This window comes from Mixophyes fleayi, chromosome 1 (genome assembly GCF_038048845.1).
Source record: "Mixophyes fleayi isolate aMixFle1 chromosome 1, aMixFle1.hap1, whole genome shotgun sequence".
NCBI lineage: Eukaryota > Metazoa > Chordata > Amphibia > Anura > Limnodynastidae > Mixophyes > Mixophyes fleayi.
The window spans coordinates 39,704,092-39,724,950 of record NC_134402.1 but is presented as its reverse complement, the minus strand read 5'-3'; the positions used below and the strand labels follow the sequence as shown (position 1 = coordinate 39,724,950).

Here is a 20,859-nt window from a genome sequence, read left to right as displayed (position 1 = left end):
CGAACGCTTCCGAGGCACAAAAAACCGCACATGTGACACCACCCTTAAACCAGAGGTAGGAAACCTGGGACTGAATACCGCTTGTGGAACTATAAGTCCCAGCATGTCTTGCTAGCAGGGCAGGGTGGCATCTGCAGGTTTACTGCAGCAGGAAAGCCACTAACAATTGCAAGAACCAGTTATACATTTATCATTTCATATTCTGCAGAACAGACACACAGCTCTGCGGGAATTTCGAACTGCTTTTTTCAATGCACAGACACTTCCATAGTACACATAACATGTACCACTATAGTGGCTTAACCCACTGTAAAGTTCTTTAGAAGAACCAGTCACTGGGTTGGGGGGATTGATTTTTTATGTATTATATAGTGCCTCATGCCTCTCTGTGCCTCCAGTCGCCCAGGAGACAGTCTGTTATTGCATCCGTCAGGTTAAAAAAAAAAAAAACACATAGTGCACTTCACTATTTATTAAATAAATCAATCCCAAACTGTGCATTATCTCCATGTAACTTTCTGAATCAATACATCAATCTTTGTCCCAATGTAATCTTATTATGCAACTTAATGTGTCAGTAAATATTGCTGGTCATCAGCACATTATTATGAACTCAGACTCAAGGGTTAGAAACCTTGTACTTGTTGACCAGTGAATCCAGTGCACAGTGCAGTTAAACATACTGACTGAATCAACACAGACCATATACTACTTCAACCAGCCCTTAAAGAGGTAAAATATAGGCAACACTTACAACTCTCCTTCCTAGGGAGGGCTATCCTTATCAAGACCAGAGCGTTCCCAAAACTCCTAAGTTTTACGAATACTTATCCAAAACAAAAAAAGATGAAAAAGTGCAAAAACACAGGCTTTAGGCAATTTATATGGGATTGTAAAAAAGCCAAAATAAGCATGATAGTGCTAGAAAAATCTGATTCTAAACTTTCCTAACATTACTCTTAAGCAGCAGGCAGATTCATGTGTACGTACACATTATACATGTTTTACAAGATTCACCCTCCAATCTGTGCTCTTCATCTGTCATAAGCATCAGCTGAACACACTGTGACACTGTAAACTCTATGGAGATCCTGATTGTGAGTACATACACACTGCAGAACTGGAAGAACATCGCTCCATCGTTGAACGAGATTTTTAGCCCGGTTTAAAAATCAAATAAAACGATACGATGTGCTTTGCAACGATAATTGTTCATTGCTGCAGTGTACACACTAATGCGGTATCGGTCTGAACGGTCGTTTATCGTATAATTGGCCTGATAGTAGGCTGAAAATCATGTAGTGTGTACCCAGACTAACTCTTGAACAACCATTGATCCAATACATACATCTTATCTATGTTCTCCATCGAAAAAAGCCAGACCTCACCCCGGATGTTCAAGACAACTCTTTAGTAATAACAAAATGGTCAGTTAGGCACAAAATTAGACTTTGATACGCGGAGGAACTCATTAACACTACTCTTCATTGGAAAATTTGGTTCTTGTCATGGTAGAGCACTGCCCATTTAATCTTTGGGCACATACTGGTATTACTTCATTAAGGACATAATGTATCCAAGGGCAAGAAAGGCCCCAACATTCTCAGATATATGAGCCAAATTTGATGTCATCTAAAGACCTTTCCTAGCTGTTTTACAGGCACAACATTATGTAGCAACAACTACTTCAACTTTGTCTGAAGCCGACAGGAACAATCCTCTAGAAACAGCTTTATGCAACATTTTTGAAAAATGCTCATCCCATATTATTCACTAGATAAAGACAGGAATGTCTCAATGGCTGACACACAACTAGGACGCAATCAGGAATGCATTCCTCTATGCCAAACACACCTTGAGTGCTAAAACATATAGAAAAATGTTTTTTTTTAAGTTTTTTGTAGGGGGATACTTGAACCCTCCAGAGCCCTCAAATGTGAATACCCAAAACGCATCATTTTACTACAGTCTCTGGGATTGCCCACAGATCAAAAGATCTGGGGGTAAATGTATCAAGCTGAGAATTTCCGTCAGATTCTAGCTGTCATTTTGTAGAATGTACTAAATAAATGACAACTAGAATCTGATTGGTTGCTATAGGCAACATCTCTACTTTTCAAAACCTCCAGAAACTCGCAGCATGATACATTTACCCCTTCAGGTTCATATTTAAAACCATGCTATGGCAGAACTAGTGAATTTGGTTCCTTTATCCCCAGATTGGTCTGTATTGGGGGTTACGAAGGCTACACAGACAATTCACAAAAGGTAACAGAAAGCTACTACTGATAATCTCGTCCAAGAAGAGTATACTACAAGCCTGGTTACAGAATGCACAAACAACTCTTTCATTATTGAAGGATAAGCGAACATTCTTACTGAAAATGGATTGGCTAGAGGCGTCTCTCCATAAAGAGCGACAAGTTACAAAACTTTGGAGCTATGGGAGAGATACATAGGTTCACTCAAATTTAAAAAACTGGTTTTCAATATATAAATAGTATGAGAACAGAATACTACTGGAAGGACCCCCAATTCATCTTTAGTAAGGCTACCTATTCCGGTCATATACACCCATCATAGCAGGAGCCACACATCTTAGCCTGTGGAATTTATTACAGTTATGAGTACTCGTTTTTGTTTTTTTTAAATTAAAATGTACATTCTGGGAATCGTGACCTAAAATAGATTCTTGTCATGTGACTCTCAGAAACGTCACAAAATGTTACATTGATATTATTTAAATATCATTTTAGGATTCTCAATATCCCTATTCACTCTCTATTTACTTTCTTATATCCCTTTATTTGAGTTCAATAAAAAAAGTAACAATTGTTTATATATACACAGTGTATACATACACACACACACATTATATATATATATATATATATATATATATATATATATATATATATATATATATATATATATATATATATATATTATACATACACATATTCAACATGCAACAGTACACTTATACTCCCCATAACATAATACTCTCCTAATGATGTCATACCACACATCCAATGATGTCTGACCTATCCCTCTCATTGAGCCACACCTCTAGCTGTTATGTTTGCACTTGTCAATAAGACTGACAGGAGCGTTCAGGGAGAAGATCAGGGGACTATGGAACAAGGACAACAACAATGGCTGCAGTATTGAAATTTTCTGAAATCAGTGTACACCTTTGTAGAGAGGAACATGAAAAACGTTATACTTTCTTCTTTTTATATTTAATATTAGAAAAATACAAAAGAGAAAAACCATCTCCGTTAAAAGTGGCTATAAAATAAACAGTGTTTCCAGTAATACAAAATAACATCTGCTGCCACACTTATTGTGTGCTTGAAGTAACATCAAGTACGCAGGATAGCTAATGCTTTTGTATTGCTCTGGGAAATAAAAGGTACTGAACAAAAGCCATGATAATTAAAGATCCACAAATACTATTATGTTTCAACACAACAATAAGTCACATTTTCCTCTCCAAGGCTAATAAACAGATGTAGATATTAAAGTGCTGGTTTAGCACTTGCTGGCATTGGCTCTGGCAAGCAAAGTCCAGACACGATACATAGCAGGGGTCCTGTGTGGATTAGTGAAGCACAAGACGACCAGGGGTTTGTATCTCACATCTCTGAAAATTAATTTACTGACAGCGGTTTTTATTTGATGAATTGAGGTTTCACTATTGATAAATGCTTCAACAAAACACTCAGCCACATGGGGGCTAATTATATTGGTGAAATTTGTATTCTTGTCTGCTGGTTGCAGACACAAGTCATAAAGAATAAAAAAAAAACACAATAAAGACTCACTCGTCCAATGCTTGAAGCATGTTTTCTGATTCTTCAAAGGCTAGGATGTCAATCAAACGGTCAATCCCAGTCAGGTCTTCGGTAACACCATCGGCCGGTTTGGCTTGAGATTTATTTTTATGGTCACCGTTAATTTGACGTGATCTTCCCTGGGGACGCAGGATAAAATAATATATTAGCGTTGACAATGAATGTAGCTGGTGGATTTGTGCTAAGAAACAAGACAGTTTTGTGTTGTCACTATAATAGGATTCCTGTCGATTCAAAATAGACGTTATTGGATCAGCTTGAAATCAGCTAGATATAAAGCTAAATATTGTATATTTCTACCGGTCCGGAAAGAGATGGGTGGAGCAGCCTGAGGCAACAGACTTATTAGATAATGTTCTTATTTCTCATGAAATACTGAGTTAGCGAAGGTGTCAAATGATTGGCTTTGTACATGAAGAAGCACAACAGAGATTTGCTGTCATTTAAAAGGTACAGAGCACTTTTGTAGCTCAGCAGTTTGCTACTATTACAATGGGTGGCCCGCTGGCACAGTGCTTGGCATAGCTACCTCACAGCTCTGGGGCCGTAAGTTCTATTCTCACCATGGCACTATCAGCGTGGAGTTTGAATGCTCTGCTGGGTTTCCTTCCACATTCCAAAAAAACATACTGTTAGGTCAACTGGCTTCAGACAAAATTAACCCCTAATCTAGTGGTTCCTAAACTTTTTCAGTTTGCGTCACTCTTAGGGCTAGATTTACTAAGCTGCGGGTTTGAAAAAGTCGGGATGTTGCCTATAGCAACCAATCAGATTCTAGCTTTCATTTATTTAGTGCTTTCTACAAAATGACAGCTAGAAGCTGATTGGTTGCTATAGGCAACATCCCCACTTTTTCAAACCCGCAGCTTAGTAAATCTAGCCCTTAGAGTCTCCATAATTTTTTCAAGGCACCCCTCCAAAATAATTATGGAACAGTCCCGTTATATAAGTAGTTGGGTCAAAAAAACATAATAAGTATTTAGGTCAGGACAGAAATACTTATTTAGTTGTATGCAAAAATAATACACATAATAACACATAAATCCAAGGGAAAAGAATATTTTTATATATTATTTGCAATTATATTTCTGTCAAAGAATAATTTACAGCTAACTCACACTGTGCCCTCCTTCATCTCCACACACTCTGTGCCCTCCTTCATCTCCACACACTCTGTGCTTTCCTTCATCTCCACACACTCTGTGCCCTCCTTCATATCTACACACACTCTGTGCCCTCCTTCATCTCCACACTCTGTGCCCTCCTTCATCTCCACACTCTGTGCCCTCCTTCATATCTACACACACACACACTCTGTGCCCTCCTTCATATCTGCACACACTCTGTGCACTCCTTCATATCTACACACACACTCTGTGCCCTCCTTCATATCTACACACACAATCTGTGCCCTCCTTCATATCTACACACACTCTGTGCCCTTCTTCATATCTACACACACTCTGTGCTTTCCATCATCTCCACACACTCTGTGCCCTCCTTCATATCTACACACACTCTGCCCCCTGCCCCAATCTGGCGGAGCCTGGGACCCAGCACCCAGGATGCTGTATCCTGGGCGTCCGCCGTTGGATTGATAAGTTTTTTTTTCTCTCTACCTGGCCGCGGTACCTGTGACAGCGCCACTGCACCCCTGGGAGCTGCGGCGCGCCCTTTGGGAACCGCTGCCCTAATCACTTCTTCATCATTGTGAGTGAGGAGGAGTGGACTCCAGTGGGTGGACTTCCAGAATAATAATGCCCTCATGTTATACTGTAACCACCAGATCCAAACCAAATCGTGCATTTATAGCATACCCTGAAACAACGCCTGGCACAGCGTTTTCCACCACAATAAACCCAGCGTCAGTTGAGTGACTCTCTTGCGGGAGAGAAGTGTTTTAAGCCTCCTGCACAAAGTCAAAACATTGACTCAATGTCACGGCGCATACAAGCTGTACAGGACACACCTAATGACCCGTTGTCCTGCTAAGTGATTTTATATTGAGGTTTTCATTTTTGGCCAACTACTTGTAGCACAAATGCTCCATGTGGTCTGGTCATGAAGTGGATATGACTAAATTAATGATCAAAGCTGGCAGCTAGAGTAAATTCAATCATTAAGTATATTAAGTGCTTATATAATAAGTTCTTATTTTTGTCTGCCTGAAAACAGCAGATTTATGGTATAGGAGCAAGGCATGTAGACTCACAGACCCTTGAAATACAATGTATATTGCTTCACTGTAGTTTAGGAAAACACACACACATATATATATAATATATAAATGCTTAGTGGCGTCTGTGTGTGGAAAAAAAACACCAAGTTGCAGCGCCACCTGCTGGGCAGAGTTATACACTGACCTACTAAATTCTTAGTGTGTGTGGGAAAAAAAATTCAAAAAGGGCTGAAATTTGGTAGGGCTCAAACTCATTTTCGTGAGGTAATTTTACCTCATGAACACACATGTGTAGAGGCGTGCGTTAGTGTGTGTGTGTGTGTGTGTGTGTGTGTGTAAAAAACTATTTTCTCAGAAAGGGCTCATCCAATTGACCTGAAATTTGGTATACGGACATTATTTGACAAAAAAAATAGAATAGTCAAGTCAGTTAACTTCCATCATCCCCCCTTTCCCCCGTGGGAGGGGTAGTAAAGGCTAAATTTACGAGTTGAGGGGTCAAACTCATTTTCGTGAGGTAATTTTACCTCATGAACACACATTAAAAAGGCCGCTTGCGTCGGGAACTAACGCTCTTCCCCTGAGGAGGCCTGGGCTAGGTCCAAATGCATGACAAGAACCTTTTTAAGACCTTAAGTAGCTTGATTTGACTAGAATGCATGAGTATCATGCACGGGTTAACTTTATATATATATATATACACACACACACTTGTTTTCCATGAAGGACATACACAACACTTCCCAAGTATCCAGCTAACCCATAGGTCATGGAAAAATCACTAATAGGTTGGTGTTATACTAGCTACAGTCAAGGGTGTAGAAACCGGGAGGCCCTCCCATGATTTCTGTTGGGTGGGCAAAGACTTTGCTTTTTGCCCCCCCATGAACTTCTACACAAAGCCTTCATGCTACTTTCTGAAGCCATGGTATCTGTTCTAAACTTGTGAAACTTTTTTAAATGATAGATTGTCTTAGTATAACTACCAAATGTTCTTTAATATAGATTGTCTTATAGATTTAATACAGATAGAATTTTTTAAATAAACAAATCAATCTAAGTGTTCCGTTCATAAACATTTAATAAATAACCAGTATTGATGATGAACAACTATTCACTTTCCGTTTACCCTGAATTTCCTTTTGGTGCGTCCAGTAACAAACAGGAGATATAGCAATTTAAATTTATAGCACACACCATAACCAATGAGGCAGTGACTGTAGATTTAAAAATACTCCCAATCAAATGAGATTAGGCTGCCAACAAAGTCTGAATAAAAACTAGGTCAAGGACTATGAAAAATGAAAAATTTTAAGATGAACAATTGAATTTATCTATCTTTTTAACAACTATTGTAGTCATTGGTAATTAATATTAATAATATTTAATGTATAAATACATTTTTGGCCAACCCCTGAAACACTGACAAAAACTAACATAGGATTGAGTGTCTTTGTATATCTACAGTCACTGTTACAACTGTAGTAAAACAAGATAACAAATGCAAGAAAAAGGGGCTCCAAGCCCCATAGTAGTCCTTGCCCTATAGGAGTCCCCTCATGAAAATTTTCATTTCTTTGCCCCTGGCCACAGGTGAATTTGGGCTTCTTGAACATCTTTTAATAACAAACTTTGCTCAAATTGAAATCCAGATCTCACTACAGGGTAGTCTCGGTCCATGCTAACTTAAATTTTTTTTCTAGAACCCACCCAAATATATTTATCCACCTTCCTTGCACACTCTTCCCACCTCTCCCCTGAAGAGCACTCATCCTTCTCCTATCCCAAAGTTTTTTGTTTTTTTTAGCACAACCAAACACAGCTGGCGTCCATTGCATATTCCTCCGTACTCAACCGTTGACCGAGTTTTTGATATAGCTCTGCTATGGTTACAAACTAATCTGTTATCCTCAGTAGTTTTTGAACATAGTATTGCGCTTAATAAAATTTTCTACAAAAGAAAAATAATAAAAAAATAAAACTTGAATTCTCCAGGCAACAATTGAAGGCAAAATAAAAGGAGGAATGGAAAATGGGAATGATGAACATTTAGGAGGTAGAACTCCACATCTCTGCTATTTGGACATTGTTATCAAGTTAAACTACAGTCATGGCCAAAAGATTTGAGAATGACACAAATATTATTTTTCACAAAGTCTGCTGCCTTAGTTTTTATGATGGCAATTTGCATATACTTCAGAATGTCATGAAGTGTAATCAGATGAATTGCAATTAATTTCAAAGTCCCTCTTTGCCATGACAATCATCATCGTCATCATCACCATTTATTTATATAGCGCCACTGATTCCACAGCGCTGTACAGAGAACTCATTCACATCAGTCCCTGCCCCATTGGAGCTCAGTCTAAATTCCCTAACATACACACAGTGAACTTTATTCCAAAAACAACATTTCCACTGAATTTCAGCCCTGCCACAAAAGGACCAGCTGACATCAGGTCAGTGATTCTCTCAATAACACAGGTGAGAGTGTTGATGAGGACAAGGCTGGAGATCACTCTGTCATGCTGACTGAGTTAGAATAACAGACTGGAAGCTTTAAGAGGAGTGTTGTGCTTGAAATCATTGTTCTTCCTCTGTTAAACATGGTTAGCTGCAAGGAAACACATGCAGTCATCATTGCTTTGCACAAAAAGGGCTTCACAGGCAAGGATATTGCTGCTAGTAAGATTGCACCTAAATCAACCATTTATCGGATGATCAAGATCTTCAAGGAGAGAGGTTCAATAGTTGTGAAGAAGGCTTCAGGGTGCCCAAGAACGTCCAGCAAGCGCCAGGACGTCTCCTAAGGTTGATTCAGCTGCGGGATCGGGGCACCACCAGCGCAGAGCATGCTCAGGAATGGCAGCAAGCAGGTGTGAGTGCATCTGCCCGCACAGTGAGGTAAGGACTATTGGAGGATTGCCTTGTGTGAAGAAGGCCAGCAAAGACACGACTTCTCTCCAGGAAAAACATCAGGGACAGACTGATATTCTGCAAAAGGTACAGGGATTGGACTGCTGAGGACTGGGGTAAAGTCATTTTCTCTGATGAATCCTCTTTCAGATTGTTTGGGGCATCTGGAAAAACGCTTGTCCGGAGAAGGAAAGGTGAGCGCTACCATCAGTCCTGTGTCTGCCAACAGTAAAGCATCCTGAGACCATTCATGTGTGGGGTTGCTTCTCGGCCAAAGGAATGGGCTCACTCATAATTGTACCTAAGAACACAGCCATGAATAAAGAATGGTATCAAAACATCCTCCAAAAGCAACTTCTCCCAACCATCCAAGAACAGTTTGTTGACCAACAATGCTTTTTCCAGCAGTGGCTCGGGGATCAAAACATTGAAATTTCGGGTCCATGGCCAGGAAACTCACCAGACCTTAATCCCATTGAAAACTTGTGGTCAATCCTCAAGAGGAGAGTGGACAGACAGAAACCAACAAATTCTGACAAACTCCAAGCATTGATTAGACAAGAATGGGCGGCCATCAGTCAGTATGTGGCCCAGAAGTTGATTGACAGCATGCCAGGGCGAATTGGAGAGGTCTTCAAAAAGAAGGGTCAACACTGCAAATAAACCTAATGTAATTGTGAATAAAAGCCTTTGACACTTATGAAATGCTTGTAATTTTACTTCAGTATTCCATAGCAAAATCTGATAAAAAGGTCTAATAACACTGAAGCATCAAACTTTGTGAAAACCAATATTTGTGTCATTCTCAAAACTTTTGGCCATGACTGTAAAGTGACATTTACCTTTTAAGAATGTTTAATTCTCAAGTCATTCATATAGACAGCAATACTGAAAATAAAGTGCTATTTAACTTACCATAAATCTATGTTTAAAACATTTGGTATGGTAAAGAAGGAGAAAAACAGCGCAGGTCAACAGAAATGAAACAAACAAGGCAATGACGAATCCAGCCCCATGTAGACCGTGATTAGGCAGCACCTGGTGGGATGAAGAACAACAAGTGACGTTTCACATTAGACGGTAGGAGCTGTCAGTGTTCTCAATGCTGTACCATTTCTGATGGGAATAATTTGTCCCTCATTCACTCCACAAAGCTTTCATACTTATACAAAGCGCAACCACCCCACCTCTAGTGAGAAATAACCAGGCAAGGTTTGCTTTATGTACTACTACTACTACTACTATAATGTGCTCTTTATCCCCGTTGAAGGTGTAAGAGCATATCACTGTGGCTGAAAGGACAAGGATATTTTTATAAATAGAGAAAAAAAGTGTCATAATAGACAGAAATTGTGTGATAAGTGTAATTTAGGAACGTTCTCACTTGGCAAGCAAAGAGAGCGCATTAATATGTAATAAGAGGTGGAACAGAGGGAGAGGAAGAGCAGGTCTTACATACAATGAGGTACCCTACAGGCTGGGATGCAGGCTTAAATGTTTTGATAAAAATTATGAACCACTACCTCATGTTTTCATTTTGCTAGACACACAGATCTGCAGTGTAAAGGATAAGTGCTGACAACAACTGTCTTTTTGTTTTGTATACATATATGGGAATTTATATTGCCAAGCTGCTGGTACCATTTATTATATGGGATTAACTGAATGTTGGCTTATTTCTACTCGAACATAGGCTGAAAAAAAGTCATGTTCATGCAAATGTGGCTGAGGGAGACCAGGACAAAGAAGTGCAACACACCTGTCAGGTGCCATACCTTTTGTACCTGCTAGGGGGCAGCTGCAAACGCATGTTGATGGTGATAACAGTTACCAGCACTAGCTAACCGCTTCTGATTGGCTGATTGCAAACTCACCTCTGAATCTGTTAGGGGTTTCCTTCATTGATTGTGCATAGATTAAAAGATTTTGTTGGCGTATTTTATTAAAACTATTTTTAGCTACTTTCATTTGTGCATGTGAAGGAATATTGTATATATAGTATTACATCAAGTCTAATAGCAAATATGCTTTTTTTGCTACCAAAAACACATTAACAGACTAGTCCTGTGCTTACGGTTGTGTGTATGCGGTATGTGATTGTATGTTAACCTGACGTAAACTTGGCATATACGCAACCGATGCAGAGCGGACGCATCTTGAAATGCCAGCGACCCAACATATCAGCATAAATAAGCTATTTTTAAGACTTTTTTGAACGTAAGTTACGCCCAAATCAGCATCAGGCCCAAAGAGTCCGGTTTGCAAACATAAATCCATTCCTATGGTTTGTCATTTGTTAGACATACTCTCTACCAGAACGTATCAGAACTTGTTCGTGAAAGTTCTGTTCTTCAGGTAACCAATGTAGGTTTGAAATCAAGAGTACAAATAGTGTTTCTATTATTCCATTCTTAGATTTAAAAAAAAAAAAAAAAAAAGAGAGAGAAAAAAGCAAACTAAGGATGAATTAGAAAAGAAGAAGAAATACATAAAAGATGCTAAAAAGCTAATAATTTGTTGAGAGGTTGATATGATGCTGGGAGCGGGGTTGTTAGGTGTGATTAAAATAAACAGCCCAGAACCATTTCAAAGCTAGCCAATATCTGGATTAAATAATCTCATTAGTCACCTCCTCCTCGCTCTGGTAGATTGTGTGTTACATTCAGATAAACCATCAGACAGAATAAAAAGCCTACAAACGACGACTCTGTAAACATAAACTCTGGGAAGAACTTCAAAACCAGCCGCCTGGTGAGGAGCCCCGCTGACCGCGTCGGGAGGGAAAGCGCAGCTTGTGTGTGGCTGCTTTGAATAAGTCTAACGATAAATGTTTTATGACACATAAAGAAACACTCTTCATGTCTCGCATCTTCTACACCTCGGCAGTGCATAATTGAAATAACCACATTAATAATAAATCCTTATACAATAAAGCTCCAACTAGAAAGGAATCACCATGATAAACCGTCCTTATAATCAATTAAAACATGTTAAAAAGAGTAAATGAAATCCAGAAATCTATTTCCAACTATTTTCAAGAATTTAGTAAATAAATATTAATATGTCCAGTTCCTTTCATGGATTTGAATGGTGAAAAAAACAAAAACACAAACTATTCACTAGTAACACATCTGTTTATGTGAAAAATAATACTTAGTTAAAAGAGAGAACAAGAACGAGAGAGAGAGAGAGAGAGAGAGAGAGAGAGAGAGAGAGAGAGAGAGGGGAAGAGGAGAGCGCGCAAGCAAGTGAGAGTAGGGTGAGAGAGCAAAGGTAGAGAGCGAGGAGAGAGAGGCGGGGAGAGGGGGGAAGGAGAGAGCGAGATTGGCAAGAGCAAGGGAGCGAGAGAGAGAGAGAGAGAGAGAGAGGGAGAAAGGAGAGAGGGGGAGGGGGAGAGAGAGAGAGAGAGAGAGAGAGAGAGAGAGAGAGAGAGCGAGCGAGAGAGAAAGGAGAGAGTGAGCGAGAGAGAAAGGAGAGAGCGAGCGAGAGAGAGAGAAAGGAGAGAGCGAGCGAGAGAGAGAGAGAAAGGAGAAAGCGAGCGAGAGAGAAGGAGAGAGAGCAAGCGAGCGAGGGGAGAGAGAAAGGAGAGAGTGTGCGAGAGAGGGGAGAGAGAAAGGAGAGAGCGAGCGAGAGAGGGGGGAGATAGAGGGGAGAGAGAGAGATAGAGGGGGAGAGCAAAAGCGAGAGAGGGGAGAGCGAAAGTGGGGAGAGAGAGTGAGAAAGCAGGAGAGTGCAAGAAAGAGAGAAAGTGCGAGAAAGAACAAAACAGCGCGAGAGAGTGAGAGCGCAAGAGACCAGAAGCAGCATCATTGGGCTGTGGAATGGGATATTTACAGTATGAATGGGCAGCTGACAAATCAGCAGCAACTGTGTGATGCTATCATGTCACATGAACCAGAATCTCTAATGTTTCCAGCACTTTGTTGAATCCATGCCACAAAGAATTTAGGCAGTCCTGGGAGCAAATGGGGGTCTCACCCTGTACTAGAAAGGTGTACCTAATAAAGTGGCTCTTGAGTCTATATTATAACAATACAATAAAATAATAATATATCTAGCAAAGGAGACAATCACATTTAAATATAATATACAATAATATAAATGAAACAATTGGGGAAATCTGGGTGATGCGGCAGACAATGAAGCTGGAGCAATGTGATTGTACAACAAAGGTAATTCTCAGTACCTGTCCTCTGTTTAAAGGGACATCTGCAGAGTGACCCTTCCACAATAAAATATTTATATTGTACCACAATTGTCAAAGCTGACATTACATGGTGATGAGGGTGTGATCTGGTAGAAGTATGCAACGGGGACGACGACAGAGAATTCCAAAATTCCATTATCAGGACGTGAGACTGCCAAGTTACACCTCTATTACAAGGTAATTTAATGAGTCATATAAGTGGGTTAGTAATGTACGATTTACCTGCGAGTCTTCCATTGCTGTGATAGTAAACGGAGCCACGATATTGAATTTTGTGGCGGATACCTGGTGTGACAGACAGACAGATGTCAGTAATATATTCCATAATGTGTAACCCTGATGAAACAGATGCTGTGGACCAATATTTTTTTTCTTATCTCACAAGATTCTGACTTCTTCCTCCAGTTAGTGAGTTTTACACCAAGGCTGGGCAGGAAGCACCTGGACCTCCATATTACCTCCAGGTATAGAGGTGTGAGTCAGTGCGGCGAGGGTCCGAATAAGGAGCCACAGCACCGTTACACTGGAGACTCTATGCAAACAACGGTGGAGATTCCTAAGTGCTACCCATGCGATCATTATCTAAAACCATTTATTTAAATTTCATACTCAGTATCAACATGAACAAGAAACAATAAGAGGAATCCAAAATCAGTATTCCATCCAGAAAGGCGACTTGTTTTCTAGAACGTTGACTTCTGAAATGGAATTGATATATCCATCTATCCCAACTACCTAAATAACATCCAAGTCTCCACAAAGCCATACTTGTACACTCTCCTGGAGAGTCCGGGAGACTCCCAAATTCCTGGCAGGTCTAGCGGACACCCAGGACAGCAGGAAATTCTCCCACAACCTGCCCACTTCACAGAGAAGTCGGCGGGATAGCAGCCTCGATGAGACGATTTGAGATGCCCTGCTCCCAAACGCACTTGTCATTCACCTCCACGATCTCCCAGAGGGAAGAAATATAAAGCATGCATAATGATGTTCTTATTCCTAGTGGCATATTTCCAAACCAATGGTACTTTTTACAACCTTAACTGAGAAAATCAGATTCAGCAGACAGACTAGTAGTTTATAGATAAAGATGTCTCTTGTCCAGTTGGCTTTTCAGTGAAGGAAAAACAATTCCTATTTTTAAAACACAATCAATTAGAGATTTTAATTTGATGTCTATATATCACACCAATACCAAGGTCAAATAGAAAGTATTTTCACAAAAAAGGTGGTAATGCCCAGAGAAGCACGGCCTTCTACATCCTGGAGAGCCTGGAATAGATTTGTTTTCAACGTCTGCTCAGGATGACAGATTTATTTAGGAAAAGTACCTCTGAAGAGTTCTGAAAGGTTAACACAGCAGGAAGTGAAAACTTCAGTCCGTTCGTGGCGTCCTTCGTGTCTAGCGATGCAATGTAGGATACAAAAAACGAGTCTCCAGCTGCAATAGAAACAAAGGGCTAGATTTACTAAACAGCGGGTTTGGAAAAGTGGAGATGTTGCCTATAGCAACCAATCAGATTCTAGCTTTCATTTTTATAGCGCATTCTACAAAATGACAGCTAGAATCTGATTGGTTGCTATAGGCAACATCTCCACTTTTTCAAACCCACTGTTCAGTAAATATACCCCCAAGGATCAGAAACTATCCCAAATACAGGTCTGGTACCTGATAGCTAAGAGCATGACACAGAGAGACTATTTATGATCTTAACGTCACCTGTCAGAGATTCTTTCCTGTAGGTTTGAATTCCATTTGTAGAGATGCTGCTATTATAACTGATTTCTTCAATGAGGAGTCCGGTAATGTTGTCAGACAGGACAATGTTGGACAAAATCATTGCTGAGGCCGTGTTGTTTGTGACCAATCTGATGGAGGCGGTTTTCTGCCCTCCCTGGTGATTCACCTGAAACAACAATCAAAATGATTATTGAATATATTGCTAAGCGGTTTCAGCAAATTTAGATTTACAGTGAAGTTTAGAATGTAACAAGTACCTCTCGCCTACACACTGCTACTTTGTGGGCTGAAGGAATATTCGTTAGACTACAGCCTATAATTTCACTATGGACTAGTGACATCACTTAGGCATAGCACACTCTGTTATAACAATAATGTTTTTAACTATTATTTTATTAAACTGGAATCACTGTGTGTGCTGGTGCATTGTGTTTTAACCAGAGCAGCCAGGTTTAACTTTATGATCCTTACTTCAGCCAATCACATAGTCGAGCTCAGACTTTCTAGGCTAAACACTATTAGTTAGTGATAACGGTGAGTACAGCACTTAAGCTGGGTACACACTACAGGTTTTTCAGCCAATGATCCGGCCAATCACACGATAAACGACCGTTCGGCCCGATATCACATTAGTGTGTAAGCTCCAACGACTATCGGTCCAAAGCTCATCGTATCGTTTCATTTGATATAAACTGACCGAAAAATCTTGTTCAACAACGGAACAAAGTCGCTCTATTTCTGCAGTGTGTATACACTCACAACCAGCAGTGTCCATAGATCTCTATGGAGTGCGCAGAGTCACCATCTTTCTAGCCCATGGTTATGACAGATGAAGAGCACAGATCTGAGGGTTAATCTTGTAGAACCTGTATAGCAGTGGCGGATCTAGGGGGGGCGATCGGGGCATTCGCCCCCCCCTAGCAGCAAAAAGCTAGGTCCCAGCCGCCGATTAAAATGGGAGGGGCGGGGCTAAATGTGGGCCAGCCAATCAGAGTGGTCCCAGCCGGCGACCACAACAGGAGGGGGCGTGGCCAATCGCGGGCAGAAGGCGGGGTTAACGCAGGCCAGCCAATCAGAGCAAAGAAGGGGCGTGATTATGCAAAATCGCCCCCCCCCTAAACATAAAGTCTAGATCCGCCCCTGCTGTATAGTGCGTACACATGAATCAGCACGCTGATGGGGACTTTTATTTTTTTTTGTAAAATCATTCATGATCCCAGCCTTACACTTTGAATAAAAGCAGTGAGGATTTCTAAAATAACAGTTCAGAAAACATACAGTTTACTATGTTCGCTTTAAGTAACAGGCCAATGAGAATGAGAAAACAGCTCCTACAATAATACTGTAATCATTAAAAGACCCTTTAGTGCAAAATGTTATCCACAAAAGATAACTATCAACTACAGAATGTCACAAGATTAATATCACTACCAGCATAACCACATATTTATTCAAAGTATTCAAGTCTGTCTAAAACATATCAGCGGTGGACAATATGGAGATCTATTTATAAATATTGGACAATGTGAAAGATTTCCTATTGCTGCTCATCACAGAGATAGAAAATGTTCTACCACCCAAGTTAAGAAGACAGTGTCTCCTCAGCGATACTGGCTGGCAGCAGAAAGAAGGGTGTGTAGGCTCTCGCTTGCGCACTGGAACTCCAAACTTGGACTTCCAGATACAAGTTCTTAAAAAAAAATATTTGGGGGTATATTTACTAAACTGCGGGATTGAAAAAGTGGAGATGTTGCCTATAGCAACCAATCAGATTCTAGCTGTCATTTATTTTGTGCATTCTACAAAATGACAGCTAGAATCTGATTGGTTGCTATAGGCAACATCTCCAATTTTTCAAACCCGCAGTTTACTAAATATACCCACTTGGACGGTGGTGGAATTCAAATAAATTAACAAACCAGTTCTCTGCCCTAATGACGTTTTAAGAATACAAAACGACATACTGAAAGGTAGTTTCATGTATTTAATACTCAAATAAAAGGAGGTACACAAAACTAGATTATGTTATAAGAAAGAGTTTTAAAATATTAATGAGAAAATATTAAATAATACCTGACAAAAAAGTAAAAAAAATATTTCAAAAAGTACCAACAATGGAAGTTACATGGCAACACATACATTGAATCACAACAGGAATTAAATTTAAATAAAATAAAACAGTACAAATTATTAAGACATTACACAGACAATAGCAAAGTAATAAACAACAAATATTATAAAAGCTGCATAATGATAAATTATTTGTATCAATATCAAGAGGTAGTTATCTAGTCAAACCCAGGTGTGCGTGTGTGTATAAAATATTTCTTATGTTAAGCTGCTAATATCAAGATAATAATAGTAATGAGTCACGTTATGCCACACAATAGTGCCTCCAGTTCAAATTATGCCACAGTAATTCCCCTCTTCATCACACTGTGCCATGTTGCTTTTGCCTCCCTTCACGCTGTGCCATGGGACGCATGCCTAGGTGGACTTTGCCCAATGTAGGCAATGTAGTGCTAGCTTCCAGAAATGTAATACATGCCTGCAGGTGTGACGGTCAAATCATTTTTTTGCGTCTCATTGTTTGTGTCATACTGGGCAATGTAAATGTAAATGTTTTAGAACTCACTGTAGGTGATTCGCTGCATTTATAAAATAAGTAGCATTCAGAGTTACGCCAACGTAAGTGGAACGCCAGTTGGTATGACTAGATACAGTGGTTTCCAGTGTCAGATCGGTTTACATGTGTTAAAGTCACATGTAAAACACATTTCAAAGACGCCAATGGGCTTTAGCCGTAAGACAGAGTCCACATTGTTTGACAAATGCATAGATTATGTGATTACATCATATCCATCATAACTGTCTGGAACTTAAGGTCATCATCATTCACTTATAGAGCACCACTAATTCTGCAGCGCTGTACAGAGAACGAACTCCCATCAGTCCCTGCCCCAATAGAGCATACAGTATAAATTCCCTAATATACACAGACAGACACAGAGAGAGAGACTAGGGTCAATTTGATAGCAGCCAATTAACCTATCAGTATGTTTTTGGAGTATGGGAGGAAACCGGGGTACCCAGAGGAAACCAGCGAGACGCAGGGAGAACATACAAACTCCACACAGATAAGGTCATGGTCGGGAATCAAACTCATGACCCCAGTGCTGTGAGGCAGAAGTGCTAACCACCAAGCCACCGTGCTGCCAAGATCATTTAAAACTGATGATTTTGTACATGTTCATTATCTTGCTAGCCCCATCTTCAATTACACCACTGTGACACACTAAAACAAAAAAAAAAACATTCAAAAAAGAAGACAAAAATCACATATATGTGACAAAGGCATTCCCAATGCCTCATCGCTCTTATGATTAATTTAAGACAGATGAGAAAAAAAAGAAATAGTAGTTTAGAAGAAAACTTTTTAATAAATAAAGAGGTGGCTCTGAAGTGTTAATTGGTTGGACATTGAAATGATGTTTCACTCGTAGTTGTAAAATATCCAAAAATGCTACTGATAAGTCTTTGAAAACATAGAAAGACTCCATTATTAAATAATTCTCTAAGGTACATGATGTTTCTCTGGGGCCAGTTCTTTAAAGTTTCGGAACATTCCGAGTTTCTCCACAGTGATATCTAGAGAGGGCAAATACAGGAACTCCTGCTATATAGCTTATTAGATCACCTCTATTCCTGAATAACCGTCCTCAGGGAACATGTGAGGTCACTGGAAGTAGATTGAGAATCTTACAAATAATGAGAGGTTGCTTGAGGACATTCAGGCATCGTGCATTTAAAACTACAAAGTAGACTTGACACTTTTGCCGTGGAAACACACTTAGAAGGACAAGTAGTGCATAACATCTTCACATTACTATGCCAGGTAGGTCAAAGCATGGAAAACAGAATATTTGGCATAGTTAGATTTATCATCGCTTCGACACCTGAACCATGCCTGACAGCCCAAACGTCATCGTATGAGAAGAATAGAAGTTATATAGAAAATATTAAAGAAACGGTTACTTTCTTGTAAAATTAGTACAATACAGCATATACTACTCCTGTTGATAAAAGTGGGCCTTGTTCATTAAGGAAAGCAAAGCAAAAAAAAAGAAAGTTTTTTCCTGAACAAAATCATGTAACAATGCAAGGGGTGCAAATTAGTTTTTTTTATTTTGAACATAAATTAAATACTGTCTGTTTTTCATGTAGCACACAAATGTTTGATAGCTTATTTGTACACTGTAATTTAAATTTAATATAGGACATGCCCTACCCCAACTATAATTAATCTAATCTACCATCACATTTTAAATTTACCTCCTCCTCCAATACAAGGTGCAAAGTTAATCCTTTTTTTTGCTTTACTTTCCTTAATGAATTAGGCCCAGTGAGTTGGCACATGTCTGTGGTATGTATTTGTTTTATGGATCATAGGTTCCAAACGTTCAAGTCTACTATTTGGCATGAGGCTAAATGTAAGTGTGAATTTGCATGTGTATGTTCTGTTCAGTGCAAATTGCAACAAATGACAGCAATTAGAGAAAAATAAAGTTCACAACATGTCGGAATTTTGCATCAATTCAACCGTGAAATTTTTCACGGTTTGAAGCTATTTGGCACCATATATGTGTGAAAAGCCAGCTTTGAAATAATCACGGAAGAGTAAGGAAGGTTTCATCTGATCCTGCACCAGACACAGAAAGGCGACTCGCTAAATAAAATGACCTCTAGATACAAACGGCCACTTGCATAATAACTTAATCAGTGAAAGGTGTTTAGCAGCATCCGGAATAACAAATAAAACAGACAACAGTGGAATGTGTAACATTGTGTAGATAACCGTCAGGGTAGCAGGAGACATGTTAATGAGAATGCAGCGGAAAATCTAGATACAGCACAACATACAGAACGTTTTCATGCTCACCCTTTTATCTACATTTAATTCATTTCACTGGAGGAAACTTTAGACAACCGTTCAGCTACAAAGTTCAGCAAACACACAATGAAATGTTTTGAAACATGAATATACTAAAATCTATTTTTTAATAAAGTGTGGTTTACTGAAAACGCCTTTTTTAAATGCTCTTTAGGAAGGCTTTCACACCGTCAGATTTACTAAAGGCCAAACCACTCAAAAAATGCTGGTTTTCAAATCGCCAAATTAGACATTATCATCATCATCATTTATTTATATAGTGCCACTAATTCCGCAGCGCTGTACAGAGAACTCACTCACATCAGTCCCTGCCCCACATTACAGTCTAAATTCCCTAACACACATACATACAGACAGACACAGACTAGGGTCAATTTGATAGCAGCCAATTAACCTACTAGTATGTTTTTGGAGGGTGGGAGAAAACCGGAGCACCCGGAGGAAACCAGAGCAAACACGGAGAGAACATACAAACCCCTCACAGAGAAGGCCATGGTCGGGAATTGAACTCATGACCCCAGCGCAGTGAGGCAGAAGTGCTCATCACTACGCCACCGTGCTGCATCATTAATGACATCATTTATTTGTATGATAGGAATACAAAAACATGAAATATATCAAGCTGTGGTTTGACGAAACACCTGGGCACCATCGTGAAACAAGTCATAAATAAATTATTAATGCCCCTTTATATAATGTTAAATAATATTGCCCTCTTAATATAATCATGCATTAATTTAGTTCCTTTAAACTATTCATAAAATAATTTTGCCCCCACAAGATCGTTATAATGAATGTCCTCATAATTATAATACCTCTTTCTCAACAAAATCACGGTCAGACATGGGATAATAAACACGGTTTCAACTCGTGTTGCAATCCTTCACGCCGTACTTCGGTCCCAGGTATATCCCGTGTCGACGGCTTTCACACTGGTCCAGTGTTTGCCCTGCATTATCAAGTTGAGTCGTTAAACGGGGGCAGCAGAGTAGCTGAGTGTGTTATAAG

At 39.6% G+C, this 20,859-nt stretch overlaps 1 protein-coding gene across 1 annotated transcript in view; it reads right to left on the bottom strand.

Moving 5' to 3' along the window:
- The window catches only part of EVC2 (EvC ciliary complex subunit 2), a 116,128-nt gene that overhangs the window by 55,048 nt on the left and 40,221 nt on the right, over positions 1-20,859 (bottom strand). The window contains exons 5-9 of the mRNA XM_075194648.1: positions 14,880-15,066; positions 14,491-14,600; positions 13,382-13,444; positions 9,868-9,990; positions 3,828-3,976 (exon numbers count right to left, since the gene is read on the bottom strand). Of these exons, the coding sequence (XP_075050749.1) occupies positions 3,828-3,976; positions 9,868-9,990; positions 13,382-13,444; positions 14,491-14,600; positions 14,880-15,066 (632 nt within the window). The remainder of the gene's footprint in view (positions 1-3,827; positions 3,977-9,867; positions 9,991-13,381; positions 13,445-14,490; positions 14,601-14,879; positions 15,067-20,859) is intronic.